Source organism: Poecilia latipinna, unplaced genomic scaffold, assembly GCF_001443285.1.
Source record: "Poecilia latipinna isolate Pla-1442-1.1 unplaced genomic scaffold, P_latipinna-1.0 Scaffold1056, whole genome shotgun sequence".
Classification (NCBI taxonomy): domain Eukaryota; kingdom Metazoa; phylum Chordata; class Actinopteri; order Cyprinodontiformes; family Poeciliidae; genus Poecilia; species Poecilia latipinna.
In genome coordinates, this window is record NW_015113672.1 from 91,298 (window position 1) to 108,452 (window position 17,155).

Genomic DNA, 17,155 nt, shown 5'->3' on the forward strand with positions numbered 1-17,155 from the left:
AATACAGTAAATATCTTTTGCAACAGGGAGTACTAAAAAAAAAAAAGTTATTCACCAAACCAAAAGAGTAACCTGAATCCATTCAGATATGCATTTTTTTTTCTCCTGAAGCATTTTTTATATCATTAAGGACAGAAAGTTGCGTCGCCTTCCAGACAAATTTAAGAAAGCGATTCTTTTCGTTAAAAAGCGACAAGTTGTTTTTAAAGCTTTAAATGTTTTACCAGGTCTTTCTCAAATAAATATGGTACATATAAAGTGACACGTCTCAAAATAGAAAGCTTTAAAACCGCAGAAATATGTGCATAACGGAGAATCTGACACAAAAATGATGCGCCACCTCAGAGTTTTAGAACAATTTTTCTGTATATTTTTATTATCTTTTGAGTCTGAGCTTCATCGTTGTCTTTAAAGAATATACTATTAAGTTGACAAGAAAACTGAAGGGAAGTAACATTAATGGCATCACATCCCTTTAACAAAACATAACAACACTGATGTCACAAACCAGAAAAAAATGACCATTTATTTTCAAAAGTAGACTCTTATTACTGACACAAAGCGTACATCTCCTGGTTGGTGAGCAGAGAGCTGCTGCTTTTAAGGTCTTAGCCAATCCAGATGCACAAAATAATAATTTTCACAAGATTTACCAAACGATGAGGAGGATGATGATGGAGGTCAAGGACGATTGGAGGAGGATGAAGGTAGCCATTGTTTATTTGTTTGTTTTTTACACATTTGTCCGACACTTTGGGAAGATGGGTCCTCCCTCAAGCCTTCTCTTTCTTACTGCAGACGGAGAGAACAACTCAGAGTTACAAAGATAAGCCAAGCACAAAACTAACAAGAATTTGATCAGATATGAATTTCACAAATCTGGCCTGTATGGAAAGGAGGGAAGAAGAAAGCCATTTTGTTTAGAAGAAAAAATATGATAAGTCTTATTTGCAGTTTGCCACAGGTTATGTAGAGGACACAGCAAGCGTTTTGTAGAAGCTGCTCTGATCAGATGGGACCAAATGAATGAGAAAATGTACAAAGTGATGAGTGCACCTCATTCTGAATAAACCATGCCTTCTGTAAAACACATGGAAGAGTAAAGTTTGAAAGAGCATCAAGATAGGTCTTATATTAAAGCAGAGACATTTCAAATTGCATTTAGTCATTTACAGAAAAGAAACAGCTGAAAAGCAGAGAGAGTCTTTCAAAGAAATAAAAAAAAAACTCTCTGAAACTGGGCAGTGGGAAAACAGAGAAACAAAGGAATAGAAATGTTGAAAAAAAAGAAGAGAAATGCGAGATACTGACCAGAAAATATAGAGAAAAAAACCATGAACAAAAGGTTTTATTTTGAAAGGAGCTGAAAGTTGAACACCCTTTGAACAACCGGTGCCATGAAGATCCTCAGGGTTACATACCAGCAAATGAATATCCAATATAGTGCTAATGACTCAGAACTTCATTTACTGTCATTGTGCACGAAGAAAGCACAGCAAAATTACTTTTGCAACATTTCTACTTGGTATAAAAATTGTATTATATTATTATCATTATTAAAATTTAATTTTTGGGGATTTGGCTCCAGGTAGGGTCACTTCGGTAACAGAGACGTTAGCGATTGCCATAGATGGAAGGCATTTGATCAGACTACTTCCAGGTTTCCTCTGTTTGAAAGCTTTACAAACATCTCCACCAGGAAAATACCCAGAATTCAATAGGTCGGGGTGGAAAGGGATCTACCACAATGATCTGAGTAGTGTGGCAGACTGAGTAGACTGCGACCCAATCTCAGATTATAGACGGATGTCAGTGTGAGTGGGTAAGAGTTTGTATGCTTGAAGCTAAACAAAAGACCAATGACTCATTTCTACGATTTTTATTACAAAAACAGATGACCAGCATCCAGAAATAACTATCCAAAGGTCAATTTTGTTGTTTGCCAACCGCCAAAGAAACATCAAAGAAGAAGAACTACTATCCAAAGGGAGATCCAGTTTTAGGGTACCGAGCGCACCAGGAATGTAAATGAACAGAGAGAACCGAGCACATCAAGAAAACAGAAAGGTGGGACAAACCCACAGCAGAACAGAAGAGACGTCTTTAGATTTCTGCAGAAAAGCTAAGTAAAAAAGTGATGCAGATCAGCAATGAAGCCCGAGAAGACGAGGCATCCAGAAGCTGCATCATTAAGTGGGATTGTTCTGACGCTCTTGAAAAGCCGGAAACAACAGGATCATTAAAGAGAAAAGAATCAATGGGAGGCGCTGTGGGAAGGCGAAGCAGAAAAGCTCAGAAGGTGGCAGAGGAACTGGCTGCGTAAAAAAGAAAAAAAAAGCGAGAGGACTTGAAGAAAGGGAAAGCTGAGTGACTGCACACCATGGCGTCTGCGTCTCATTTGGGTGTTTTTGGTTTTACTTAGTCTTGCACTTGAACTTTTTTCCAAAGGCTCTCTCCAGCTCAGGAACGGACAGAGTGAAGGTGAAGGAGCCGTCCGATTCTGACCTGACGACCCGGGCTTTAAGATGACGGCGACGAGGTGGCGGCGGAGGAAAAACAACATTAATTATGGCAGACGGAAACACTTAAAGATTCACATTACAAACCTAAAAAGGATGTTTGCTGACTGACACCATGAAGTTTAAATCCAAGTGTTTATATAAAGTAATCCGTCAAATGACTTGGACATGCAAGAGGGCAGAAAACACTTCCTGTCCTTGTTACATTTTGTTCTCTTCTGTCTTTTCTTAGTTCTTATGTCACGACTTGGGAAGGCTTTGTTTTCATTGGCCGACCCAACCGAGTTATCAACTGATGATATCACTGCAGCTCTCCTATTGGGCTCTGAAGTAGGACTCCAGTAGATAGAGTGGAGATAAGGTGTCAGCGGCACTGACACACGCATCAGCCAACGCTGCCAAATGCAACACACTGCTGACAGACTGAACAGGGTTACACAAGCAGCTCGGGTTTTAAGGGTCTGCCAAGTCCGGCATCTGCATCACAACTTTTACTTTCCCTGAAACGCCCATGTTTGCATAGTGCGGTGATGGATCCTACGTGCGATGTTTGTGTAAAACCCACCCAAGTCGTTGTTGTTCATCATAGCGTTGGAGCCTCGCAGGCGCGGGCCCTGTTGAGTGAAATGATAGCCGAACTTTAACAAGGTGGTGTTTTTCTCCAGGATGCTGGCTATCTCCATCTCCACTTTGTTTCCCAGCGGCTGGCTCTGGAGGGAGGGAGCAACGTAAAGAGAGAAGAAGAAGAAGAAGAAGAAGAAGAAGAAGAGTTAAGAAACCACTGGCATCAGCTTCACAAACTCACTGCTTCAAATTATGTAATCATCAACTTTTAGAACTTTTTTATTTCCACTTTTATTCACTATTCAATAATTATTACTTTCATTTAGCATAAATTCTTCCTTCTGATTTTAGTTAGCAATGAGTTCTATGGTGAAAGATTTTTATTATCAGGTGATATAATGACATTGTTAATCTGATTTTTGAGTATAATTTTGTTCATCACAATCCCGTCTTTTAATTATAAGAAAATATGTAATAAGTTATATTAAACACACCCCCACAGTTCTTATGGGGCATTCACAAACGCGTTTTGTGTGTGGTTTGCATTCATAGTCTATCTGGACGCACATCGAGGGCCCGCTGAGGTGAGTTTAGAGGGCGTTGGACGCCCTCAACGCGTCCAACACTCCAAACTGTCTACATAGACTTTGAGTGTAAACCAAACGTGCCTGACGCTCAAAATGCGTTTGGTGTGAACGCACCAATAGACTTTTTACAGCTTCTCAGAAACTTGTTAATTTCGCGCTTGCTAGCTTTGATAACTATGCTAGCTTTGATAACTATGCTAGCTATGCTAGCTTGAGGAACAAAATAGTTTGATAAATTTAACTGGATTTGTTAAATGTATCAGAGAGAAGAACATGGCAAATAACATTTCACAACATTACTTTATACATCTGAGCAACTTATGTTTTATAATAATTTTTGAAAAACAGATTAGATTTGAATAAAAAAAATTGAATTGAAAAATAATAAATGTTTGGTAACACCTTATTTGAAGGGCTGTTCATAAGACTGACATGACACTGTCATAAATATGACATAACACCTGTTATGAATGTGAAGGAGTCTTTATGAATGGTTATGACTGTTGTCATGCAGTGTCATTTGGTAAATAATGACACTTTTACTGAAGAGTTGGCACTTTTAATTGAGTTTTAGCGCAACTTTTAAAGCAACTTTGCATTAAAGAGTTATTATTTACCGAATGACACTTCATGACAACTGTCATAGACATTCATAAAGGCTTCTTCATGTTCATGACAGCTATGTTATGTAATTTATGATGGTGTTGTGTCAATCTTATGCACACCATGTCAAATAAAGTGTTACCCAATTTTTCTTTTTAATTTTTGGATTTTTTTTTCCATCTTCCCTTGGCAGAAAAAGGTAGCGTTTCCCTTTGTCTCCTTCTTCCTAAGTGATAAATATGGAAAAAGAACAAATGCCGAGGCATGTTATGAAAAATCGTCCACGAGTGAGTCACTGATGCATAAGTGTGCAGCGTGACACATCACTATGTAATCTAAAAGGCATTAGACTGAAGTGGTACAAATGGCTTGTGTAAAGTGAATCCGCCCACGGCGAGCGGCATGCGGGAGTCGGCTGGTACCTGATTGTCGATTTTAATCTCCAGTAGTGTGGTGTTATTCTGCAGTGATTCGATCAGGGACAGGATTCCAGCCCCGGTGATGAAGTTTGACTCGACATTCAGACTCTTCAGAGTTGAGTTCACCTTCAGCATCTCTGCCAGTGCCTGAGGAGAAACGGTGCAGGAACTCTGTTAACCTTTTGCTGTGAAGGGATGTTACTTTGTGTCTGTTTCGGTGAAATCCCCGAAGGCTTACAAATGCTACAGGGTCATTGCTCCTTGTTCCAACAATGCTGAACCTCTCCACCACGGTGTTCTTCATCAGTGCTTCGGCATAAGCCTTCAGTATTGGGATGGGGATATTCTGGGTAACAAGGAGAACACGGTGAAACAGCAACATGTTGCACTTTGAGCAAGACGTTTCAAACACAAATAGATTTACAACCAGCCTATCCACCGGTTTGAATTTAAAACACTTTTCCGTCATAAAAACTGGGTCTACACTTTGACAGTCACGTTACAGCCGTGCAGTTAAACCAATTTAAAAACACCGACCATGTGGAGGAAAGTGAGGCTTACAGAAGTTGCAGCGTCTACCCGAATTCTAGCAGAATTTTAGTTTTTCAAAATACAGGTTTTGTCACAAATGGACATTTACAATGATTCAGTTATAAGCCCGAGACATTAATTAAAAAGAAAAACATTAAAATTATGACACATACACATTAAAACTGAAATGATTTCAGTTTAAAATGTTTACATTTGACCAGGGTTCTATCTTTGTTTTAGATTAATTAACTCTAAGAATGCATTGATGAGACAATACGAAATAGCAAAATGTTTCTTTAAATAGTTTAAATCCATTATTTTGGAAAATCATTTGTATCCTATTTTTGTGCAGATGGATATAAAATCAAATAATATTTCATTTTGATAGTACAATTGTAGGACTTGGTGTTTTTTCAAATGAAAAATTCTCTAATTTGGAGAACAATGTACAGAATATATTTGGTCTTTTTCTTCTTTTTTCTTTTCAAACTGTCTGTAAATGTTGCACATGGATTTTTCGACCACATGGTCCGTTGTTGTTGTTATTGCGTGTGATGAAACCTTCCCACCTTTATGTTGTTGAGGTTGACCTCCACCAGGTCAGGATCGTTCCTCTTTACCCTCATCAGCGTTTCCTCGACGTCAGTGGAGTTGGGCTCCTCGTCGGGGACTGGTTTATACTGGGTACACTGGATCACACCTGGGAGGCAACACGAGATTAGCTGCTGTCGCTGTGAAGAAATTAAAAACTGGTTTTGTTACACAAAAAATAAGATATTCTTTACTCAAGTAATTCATTATGCTTTGGGAAGAGGGCCCCATCCAAACCACAAAGCCATTTTTTTTATTTCTTTATTACAGTTAAGTTTATAACAAACACATTGGGATTACCAGGCTAAAATAAGTCAATAATTCTCCTGTTCCCTCCCATTTATCACTGTTCATTTGAAAACCTTCGTGACCAACACTGTCAGCTGGCGGTTCGGATACGGATTTGTTTATCTACTGAATAAATTTGGAAGTGTTAAGCTCTCACACAGCTTAAAGCTGAGAAAGACCAACACAAAGCGTCTCCTCAGAAGATATACAACGGGTTTCGAAACGTGTTCGGGTCCAATTGACGAAGAAAATCTGTACAATAGTTTATAAAATTCATTGTAAACAGATGACTCAGTAGAGTCTTTTCTCTTTTCCAGGAGAAAACATGTGGGATTTGAGCCTGAAACAAAGGCAAAAAGCCCCCAAAGAGCTAAAGATAATTGTCTATTTTAAAGTTGGTATTGTCGTTCTGACTGATTGATTGTTTCATTTAAATCCAGGCCTGCTCTCGTCAGCGTTTCTCTGCCTGGCGCCACATAAACGTGTTTGTGTCAGATGAAAGCTGGTGCTGTCGCGAATGTTTCCATACAATCCTATAAACTTCAAGTGAGTTTGTACGTACAGTGTGAGCAGATGTGTGTGTGTGTGTGTGTGTGTGTGTGTGTTTTACATACTGTTGAGGCCTTGCTTGTTGACTATGGTGCTGCTGGCCAGCGCTTCGTAGTACTGCTGGTTGCTCATCAGGGTGTGCATGCCCAGGATAGCTGAAAAAGCAGAAGACGCCAAAATAAAAATCAATACAGTATTAAATCTGACAGATGAAAAGGCCAAAAGCACTTTTTACTTTTACATTCTTTTCCAGATTCAAATGTAAAACGTTTTAAAATCCTTTTAAAACAAATTTTTGGAGCTTTTGGTTTTTGTTTGTCTGAAGACAAGAGACAAAAATGTGAATGGCAGACTGATGAGATTGATAAGTGCATGCATGAACAAAAAAAATAAATAAAAAATGCGTTAAACCATTTTTAGCATGAAAAGAACTTGGAGAAAAAACTGAAACGTAGGACTCACTAAAACAAATTAAGTCGTACTGACTAATGTTTTTTCTTCAGTCAATTAAAAAAATGTATAACTAAATATATGCAAAAAGCTGTCAGCAGCTAAAGTCACAAATTCTAAGTCACTAAAAACTCAGTTTTAGTGTAAAAAATGCTGTTAATTGCAATTTATTGTTATTAACTAATCAGAATTTAATCCAAAACTGTATATCGACAAAACACAACAACGTTTTCAATTCAGAAATGCTGGCCGCAAATAATTTATGCCGTCCTGACAAATAGATTTGTTTTTATGTTATCAAAACAATAAACCTGTTTTTTAATGGCTCATAGCTTTGTGCACTTTTCCTTGTTTATTTTTGATGATTAATCCTCGATGGTGAACCTGCAGGTCCTTGATGTTGGAAGGTGTCTTTGCCATCACCCTAATCTTTACCCACTTCAACATCACTTCCAACCAGAAGAAACATCTTCCAAAAAAATCTAAACATTAGCTTGAACCTAAATCTATCAGGGGTGTGAGTAGGTTTGGGCTTAACTATCGGTATGAAATGCAGATTGAGATTAAATGTGACTGCAGGGGTATGAAAATAATCACGATTTTTCATGCCAAACATTGTTTGGCCATGCATCAACAAATGTGTCACGTCTAGTAAACATAGTACCAATGTTTACTAGGACGCAGTATTTTTGTTAACAGAAAAACCTCATTAACAGGAGAGGGATCCTCAAATATTCCATGCAAACACAGAGCGGTGTCATTAGATACCCAGGACGCGGCTCAGTTAATGGACAGAGATCCAGCAGAAGTAGGATAGGAGAAAATGGTGAAACCGATGGAGAGATGAAGGGGAGAATGAGGAGGGAAGATGGAAGGAATGCTAAAGGAAATGGAGAAATGAAGAGTTAATATGAGGGGAAACAAGGGCTGGAAAGGCCAAAGACGTCTTCATTACTCATTACAGAGTCAGCATGTGGAGGACATTTCTGAGGTGTTGCATTAGAGGGGATCCGTGTCGGGATGAACTACCTGCAATGTCGCAGAGTTCTGCATCGGAGGCACTGGCCAGGGCTTCCTCCAGCTCCGGCTCCAGGGTCACGTTCTCTATGATGGGGTCCACCCTCTGTTTTGGCACCCACGCCTTTCCTGCGGTCGGTGGGAAAGAGTTTCAGACAAAGCCATTTGCTGCACTGTGGCACCAGAACAAAACAACCGTATCATACCGTCTGACAGAAGGTCACATGTTTGCCTGAACCGACGTGAAGCTGTAGCTGCACAGTAAGTGTTTTACTGACACGTAAGCAGATTTTGGTTGCAAAAGAAGACATGAAATATTCCAACAGGTTGAGATCCTAAGATGTTTTGTTTCTTCTGATGAAAATCCAAAGTTCAAAGAAATCTGCTTTGCTGTTGTAAAAGGATTAGTTGTTTCTTTAGAGGAAACGTTGGTTCCTACCTCTCTTCTCGCCGGTGAACGGCACCAGGTCTTCTCTGTCAGGATGCTCCTTGGCCTGCTTCTCCAGATGGGCCAGCAGGTTGTCTCTCTGAAACGTTCCTGTTGGTGCTTTCTTGGTCTGGTCCTTCTGTCGAAGGCCGGCAGGCAGCAATGCATTCTAGGCAGGAAAGGAAATTTAGATCGTTTAAAACTTGTCTTTTTTCGTCTTCTGAGAGAAGAAGACGGTTTTCTTGTTTTTTTCTTAGTTTTGCTGGAGGTGTTAAAAGTAGCAGTATGTAACCTTTATGGACAATGTTTTTATTTTTACATATTTGTTAAAGCTGTCGCTATGTCGTGACAATCTGTTGGATAATCTAGCTCCTCATCTTCTCCGTGGTCCTATTGACATCTGCAGAAATACACCACTCCTGGTCAGAAACAACCAATCAGAGCCAGGAGGAGGGTCTTAACGCTGTCAATCATACTTGTGTACACCCTGACCCTTGCTCTGTGCTAGGCTACGGCAGAAAAACAGTTTTCCTGTAACGGTAAGTTGTTTCTCCGCCATCAGCACATTTAGGAACGCTTACCCAAAACTGATTGTCAGCGCAAAACCCTCCTCCTCCTGGCTCTTATTGTTTTTTCTTCTTATTGGAAGAGGAGCTTGACATTTTCTCAGATTATCCGTCTCATATTATATACTGTATACATGATGACAGAAAAGAAAAAGCTCTAACAGCAACCGCTCTCACACTCTTAGCATGATAACAGATATAAATAAAAATGACCACTCACACCGGAAAGACTAAAAAAAACAAAACAACAAAAAAAAAACAGCCACAACCTCATCCATCCACAAATCAAAAGAAAATCTAACTGCCAGAAAAGTAGGATGCAAAACAGATACTGCTAGTAAATATAACTCCCTCATCAATCTTCCTCTTATCTTTCCTCTGCCCAGCGGAGGGATCAAGGAGTTTCCCACACCGTTGCAGCACATTAGTTTTTTCATGATGGACCAGGAGAGAAAACCAGATCTCTTGGAGGCTCTACTTATAGCTCTGTATCTTATCAGGGTTCTCAGAACTCCCAAGCCTCCACGCAGCCCGTCTGCCTCTCTCTCTCTCGGCCCTTTGTCAGTCTACCCTCGGGGTTATTCCTCTAAACAAAAGCCGACGTGGAGCAACAATACTGCGGCAAAAGATTTTCAAGAACTTCCTGAGCAATGCGCAGTCGGTGAGAGGCACACTGTTCCTGCCGACCTTTCTTTGGTGTTCTCGGCTCTGGATGACGAGCCTCGGTACCAACTTATTTTTAACAACAGTAGAATCTGTTTCTCTCATCTTACACAGCTAAATCCTTCGCCGAGCCAGCCAGCAACAGGCATGGGCCAGTTCCCGGTATCAAGGTTTAACAAGGTTTAAAAAAACAAACAAAAAAAAAAAAACAGGATGGTTTAAAAACCAATAACGATCTCTTTAATAAGATTCCAGAGAGAATGCTGGAGTGAACAGACTTTTTCTAAACCGTATGGAAAACAGGTAGGGACAGGTAGGTGCGTCCCCCTTAGCAACTATCCACTTCCTGTTATCAGCAAGTGAATTTTCATGTTGGCGAAACATTCAGTTTTAAGCTAAATATTTAACATGCTAACATTTAGTTTGAAGATAAATATTTAACATGCTAACTAAATATTTGGTTTGAAGATAAATATTTAACATGCTAACTAAATATTTGGTTCGAAGATAAATATTTAACATGCTAACTAAACATTTAGCTTGAAGATAAATATTTAACAAGCTAACTAAATATTCAGTTTTAAGATAAATATTTAACATGCTAACTAAATATTCAGTTTTAAGATAAATATTTAACATGCTAACATTTAGTTTTAAGATAAATATTTAACATGCTAACTAAACATTTCGTTTGGAGCTAAATATTTATGATTTTAGCTAAATATTTAACTGTGACACATATAAATGAATTAATAATATGACTTTAAAAGACAAACCCATTATCACAGCCTAAATAACTCAAATCATTGATGCTAATTTTTGACTGTGTAACTTTATGAATCCACCCCACAGGCAAGAATGTTGATGAAAACTATAGCTTAAATTTTTATGTCAACAAAATCACCCATGTTAGCCGGCAAATAAAAGTTGCTTTTGCCTTGAGCACTAACCAAAGAACACCAGGTATCCGCAGCAGTAAATAAACCAGCCTGTTTCAATAGCTATAAACACAAAGAGCCGAGCCAAGTCTAGACATCCAACAGTAAGACAACACGTGTACTCAATGTTCTCCTGATGACAGTATTATTGCGCTCATGTTCAGTCAAAACAGCTGGCAGAGTTGTTTTTTTTTTTGTCCTACGTGGGACTTTTTCAGAGTCTTTACCAGAAGTGATGCAGGACGTGTCTCTCTACGTCACATCAAACGGACATCACATCACCCACACATCACACTTCAGCGCACAAAGTAATGTGTGCGCCCCTGACCGTCGGCCCGAACGGGCACAAACAAAATCCAGGCCTGTTTACGTCATGGAAGCCCCTGCAGCTGCTCACCGCTGGCATCCGTCTCACTAACACACATGCACAGTCCTCCACGCTGAGCCCCACCAGTCATTCCCTTGGCATGGAGCCGGGGCTCCTGTCTCTTTACAAGCAGCGAGACATCCATCCTAAAGCTAATATAGCTCCCCTCACAGCCATAGCTCACGATAAGTAACAGTGTGCTGTCAGTGCATGCAGAAATGCTATTAGCGCAAAGACAACACAGTTACCCATGATGCATTCTCTTTTCTGCGTCCGTACACACGACAATAAGAACAATTTTCAACAACAACTCTGGCAAAAGTATATATACATCTTTTTCACTTTTTTTTAAACATCTTTTTCACTTTTTTTAACATTTCAACCACAAACTTAAGAATAAAAGGAGGAATAAAGTTTGTACATTTTCATATTACTGCTCTGTGTGTGTGTAGTTCATCTGGTAGAAATCAAAATACCTAGCTTCACAGTATTCTAATTAAAAAAAAAAAAAAAAAAAGTTGCCGTGCGTCACGTTAACAGTTCCTCTAAGACAGCGTGACCCCATAAATTTGCAGTGAAGAGAAAGTAATGTGGACCAAAGCGTTATAAACTCACGTCAGGATCGAGCTCCTCCAGCTCGTCCTCTAGCCGCTGCAGCTCCTCCTCTGACAGCTTCTTCAGCAGCTCGTCCTCGTCTATGTCCCTGTACTTGTCCATCTCCTTCTTCAACAGCGACATGATGAGCCGCACACCTGGAAACAAACAGCGTCGGTGTCAATACGAGATGATCTCACATATAAGCATTTGGAAATTATATACGAGTTCATCTTGACGTTATTGGTGAAACATATTCGAACTGCATCCTCACCTCCACGACCTCCCCGGACCAGAAAGACGAGACGAAAAAGACAACCGAGCTGGAGAATGTGGACTTAATTTGAAAATATCTAGAATGATGGAGGCAGTGGACTGAAAAGAGGCAAAAAAATACAGATCAAGTACCCGGAATTTGGAAAGAACACCAAAAACAACAATGATAATTTACATTCACCTCAGTGATGCTCATTCACTGCACTAAAGGCAGCCAGGTGTCCAAACTGGGATGGTGTAGCAGCTGTAAGCAGCAGAGGCAAGAAGGTTTAGGAGAACGGTGTTTTGGATACTTTTAATCATCATCGCATCTGCAGGAGCTCGTTATTTACTGAGTAACTGATAAAAGGCTACACAGAAAACGGAAAACTGAGATGGTGCTCCCTCCTGAAACACACCGTAAACAGACACTATAAAGAATTGAGGCAACTGCGACACAGTGGGGAGCCTATAGCCATCTTGCAATTCAAAGGTTGTAGGTTCGATTCCAGTCTTCACCAGTGGAGTAGTGATGCCCAATCTGGGAACGGCACATAGCCGCAAGTTTCCTTCTCCTGTATCTGTGAGTGTGAATCCAGTGTAAAGCACTCGTGTATATGATTACACTTAAAGGGTCGCAACATCTTCAGGTAAATAACTGCATTACTTATTAAAGCTACAGTGTGTAACTTTTATGAAGAATATGGATTCTTTCTTTCTTTCTTTCTTTTCTTTTTTTTTTTTTACATATTTTGAAAACAATGACTTTGTCATGAGGCAGGTAATCTTTGAAGTAAATCCCATGGCCTGCCTCTCCCAGTTCTAACTGCAGAAATACACGCCTCAGTTTGAAACAACCAATCAGAACCAGGAGGAGGGCCTTAGCGCTGTCAATCAAGATTGGGTACACACTGCTCACACACTCCCTCTTTCTCTCTGCTGTACTATAGTGACGTCTAGACAGCTAGCAATGTCATGAATGCTAAGGCTAGTTAACATGACTGTGCATAAACAGTTTTCCTGAAATGGTAAGTTGTTTCTCTGCCATTACCACATGGAGCTGGTTTACTTTCAGACGTCGGTTTCCAGAGCGTCCCAGAACAACAAAACTGGATGATATTTTTTTTATTGTTTTTTTTGTTGTTGTTTTTTGTACCCAGTTATATCTACAGATGTTTACATTAGTATGGCTGGCATAATTGACAGCGCGAAGACCTTCCTCCTAGCTGTGATTGGTTGTTTTTGATCAACAGTGGTGCATTTCTGTATAGCTCAGGGAGGAGTAGCAGCAGCTTGATTATCTGAGTATCTGTCTTATAACAGTCACGCCATATTGACTGTTTTAACAAATATGTAAAAAACTTCTTCTTTTTTTCTAATAAGAGTCACAAACTGTAGCTTTAAGTATGACAAATATCCAATCCAGCTCCAACGTCCTGGCCCAGCTAATCTGGATTTATAACAAATGAGAGTTTACTAATTATTCCTTTGCTGAACCAGAGACAGCACACTAAGTGAAAGTGTGTTTCCTGCCAAGATGACTTTGGAGACCCACTAATTTGTTTCTGTCTTCAAAAGTTCCTTCAAACGCTACAGCAAGGGAGATGTGTTTAGATGCAGTTGACAAATATGTCCCTGCATGATAATTTTGGAGTCTGCAGTAAATTATTAATCACATTTTTTTTTCATTAAATGAGCATAGATATGATGCAAGCTGTTCATTTTTCTCTGTCTGCCAGCAGGTGTTTTTCCATGGTCAGGAGAAGCTGGGTCAAACCCACCTTTATTTTGTTCTGCTTTCTGCATGATCAGTGAGAGGACACGTTACCAAAACATAAGATCAAGAACTGGGCTGGAGTCCAAATAACACTGTCTGCAACTCTACTGGAAGACACTGGTGATATCAAACAGACCACTCTCCTGTATCTGAGCTTCTACAAGCCTCTGCTTCAAAACAGGACGTACAAACTCAAAGCCCAAACTGGAATAGACTGATCCATCTGAAACGGTTTCAACAGCAGAAGTATTTTTTTTCTTGCATGAAATACTGATACGTTTCAGTAGTCAGAGGGGTTAAAAGCTTTTGCAAACTTTCAATTAGCAGGAAAACTGGACAGGAAGCGAGTTTAAATGTCATAAGACTGTCAACTAACAGTGAAGGAGTTCTGTTAGTTGACAGATTCAACTGGAAAATGCTGTGTTAATCCGTTTCATCGTGGTCTTTGTGTGAAGTGGCTCTTAATGGCGTTCCTAGAGCTGTGTCTTTGGTGCAGCGTAGTGGAAATGTTTAAATACATCAGTATGAATGGCATGCTAGTTATAGAATTACATATTCAAGCTCAAATGAATACATAAACCCACATCACATTTTTAGTTAGGTGTCATTTAGCAAGTTGCAAAGAAAATATACATTTTGGGTAACACTGTATTTGACGGGGTGTGCATAAGACTGTCATACCATCTGTCATGAACATGAAGGAGTCTTTATGAATGTCTGTGACTGTTGTCATGAAATTTCAGTTGGTAAATAATGACACTTTTAATGCCGCTTTGCATCATTTTGCAAACAGTGTCACTTTAGTGCAAAGTTGACCCTTTTAATGGACTTTCAATGCAACCTTTAGAGCAACTATGCATTAAAAGTGTCATTATTTACCAAATGACACTTCATGACGACAGTCATAGACATTCATAAAGACTCCATGTTTATGACAGGTGTTATATCATGTTAATGACAGTGTCGTGTCAGTTTTATGCACACCCCGTCAAATAAAGTGTTACCACATTTTGTAACCATCAAGTCTTTTGGTATAATTTTGACTGGACATTTTGCCCACTTGTTTTTTCAGAAATAGAAGAGTTTATTTAATTTTCTCCTAGCAAGGTCTCGTCTTTTATGCACTACGAGCAAATTTTGAACTGTTAGAAACCAACTATGTCTGTTCATGAAGCTGTTATTTGAGGTGAAGTTAAATATACGGAAGCAATCCTTCATCTTCATTATCAACCCACTTTGTGCAACGTACTACTACTGGCAGCTGAACTAACCCCCAGCATGATATAACCACCACCATGCTCAACATTGAAAGCCTCATTGACAAACACTCTTTGTCCTGGTGGACAAACAGCGCTGTCGTCTGACAATAAAACCTTGGAGAAGCCTTCAGAGTGTCGATGTTTGATTGTGTTTATTTTAGAGAAGAAGCTTCCTTCTTCTTCAGGGACCCCTCAGTGATGTAAAACTAGCTACTCTGTGAGTTATGACTGACGTGTTGGAGCAGATTTTAGCTTACATCAGGCAAGAGCCGGTGTTGCTTCTGAGCTGAACACCAACATGTTTTAATCTGAGAGTGAGAGGGTCAGATGGTTGAACCTTGGAGACAGATGAGTTGTGTCAACAGCACAATGATCCCAAAAACATTATTTTCTAAGCCCTTCTCCGCCACGTTCAGAAGAGCGTTTCCACCATCAGTTGGATTTTCTCTGGGCAGGTGGAGTCGAAACCAAAATGCCTAACATGGCGTCATATTAGTGCGACGGCAAACATGACGCACGAGTATTTCTCACGCTTGTCGCAACCAGTGGGGTTTTCCGGTAACCCAAGCAATGAATTGTGTTGTGCGACACCAGTAGATCTACCATAACTGTACCGTTGTTCTGCTGACCTACAACAGAAGAGGTCCCAGGTGTGGTGCGGTACGGGTCAGTTGTTTGGGTCGCTTTTCCTACGGAAAACGGGCAAAATAGCGTATCGAACCACACCGACCCATGGTGTACCGTCCAGTGGAAACGAGCCATTTGTGAACTCTGCTTTTAAAAAAGCTGCGATTGAGGTCAATCACTAAAATATCTTAAGTAGAACATTAAATGCTCAGGAAAACTGGAATTTAGTCACCTAAATAGTAGCTAAACATATTAAGGAGCAATGTTATATCAGTATGCTGCATTACTTCAGCTGTTGAATTGTACAGATTTCTCAAATGGCTCAGTAGAAAACAGCTGAGGGACAACTGGTCCACCTATGTTAGCTGCATGTCGTAACATGCATAAAAGAGCTTATCTTCTGCATTAAAGTGTCTATTTCACAGATAAACAGTGGGTATTAAAACAATATGTGACATAATGACAGTGTGGATAGATTGAGATATCTGTACACTTCACCAACTTTTGTCAAAGTTGTCAGTTTTTGTTTCTGAAAACAGCAAACTCATTTATGACAGTGTTTTAATTTTGGAGACCCGTGAAGGCTCATGTGTCATAACTTGTGTGGTGAGTGAAATGTAAACGTACTCTGAGCTTTCTTGGACTTGACTGCATTCAAGTCCAAGAAAGCTCAAAATATGGGGTCAAAATATGTTTCATGAAGGTTACCTCACGCCGCTGGGTGTATGCATGTGGTTAGGTTTGCATTTTGAAATGTACATTACTTAGGAATAAGCATGGTGAATATGAAACATTGAGAATGAGAAGAATATTCCTCCATATACAAGAAACAATATGCTTATCCAAACTCAAAAGAAAAATCATGGCTGCTCATGAACTAGTTTGTTGTGAAGAGATATATTTAATTTCTATAAACCCTGCAAACCTGTCGGATAAGCAGAAAAATATACTTCCGGCATATAAAGTGAAAGTTTTTCACACATTTTCAAGAAGACGCTCTCTTAAAGCGCTGCTGCTTTTGAATAAAACTTTCTCCATGCAAAATCAACACCGTCAAGTAGAAAAGCATCGTCACCTATCTGACTACTTTATTGCTCGCAGACAGTAATTTTTGCATTAATTTACGTACCTCCTCCGGTGCTATTAATAGACGGTCCGGCTCTACTGGGTGACAGCAACGAATACTTTGACCAGATATGGTTTCCCTTTGGAGCCGCAGTGAGAGCTGCGCTCGGCTGCAGGCGCACAAACCGGGGGGAATCCGCCCGAAATAAAAACCCGCTCCGCTACACGGAACCGGCCATGACCCGTGGACAGAGTGGTTACCGAGTTCAGCAGAAGTCGAGGCGTACCCTCTCCTCTCCCGTCTTTGCTCAGCTCTTAGTGGGTTTGTGGAAAGATGAGTCTAATCTCCCTAAAACGGCAAAGTCAACTTAGGGAGAGGTGATCCTCCTCCTCCTCCTCCTTCCTCCCCCAACACGCGGCTGCCCTGTCACTCCAGTGATGTCATGAAGAGGCGCTGCGTTCATTATCGGACACAATTGTTTTTGTGGTTTTCTCGTAC

General features: G+C 39.9%; 1 protein-coding gene across 3 annotated transcripts; it reads right to left on the reverse strand.

Moving 5' to 3' along the window:
• Positions 1 to 548: 548 nt before the first annotated feature.
• Positions 549 to 17,057, reverse strand: tmod1 (tropomodulin 1). 3 transcript variants are annotated; one of them, XM_015051622.1, is made up of 13 exons: positions 16,721 to 17,057; positions 12,131 to 12,193; positions 11,948 to 12,048; positions 11,695 to 11,831; positions 8,558 to 8,714; positions 8,131 to 8,247; positions 6,717 to 6,806; positions 5,793 to 5,923; positions 4,931 to 5,038; positions 4,696 to 4,839; positions 3,085 to 3,229; positions 2,380 to 2,518; positions 730 to 792 (listed from the first exon to the last, which is right to left on the reverse strand). In XM_015051622.1, exons 4-12 carry the CDS (start codon positions 11,815 to 11,817, stop codon positions 2,415 to 2,417), a joined length of 1,119 nt encoding a protein of 372 aa, XP_014907108.1. In that variant the 5' UTR covers positions 11,818 to 11,831; positions 11,948 to 12,048; positions 12,131 to 12,193; positions 16,721 to 17,057; the 3' UTR covers positions 730 to 792; positions 2,380 to 2,414. The 3 variants fall into 3 exon arrangements, with proteins under 3 accessions (XP_014907110.1, XP_014907108.1, XP_014907109.1); XM_015051624.1 differs by lacking the exon at positions 2,380 to 2,518 and having other exon boundaries at positions 549 to 792; XM_015051623.1 differs by lacking the exon at positions 12,131 to 12,193.
• Positions 17,058 to 17,155: the final 98 nt, after the last annotated feature.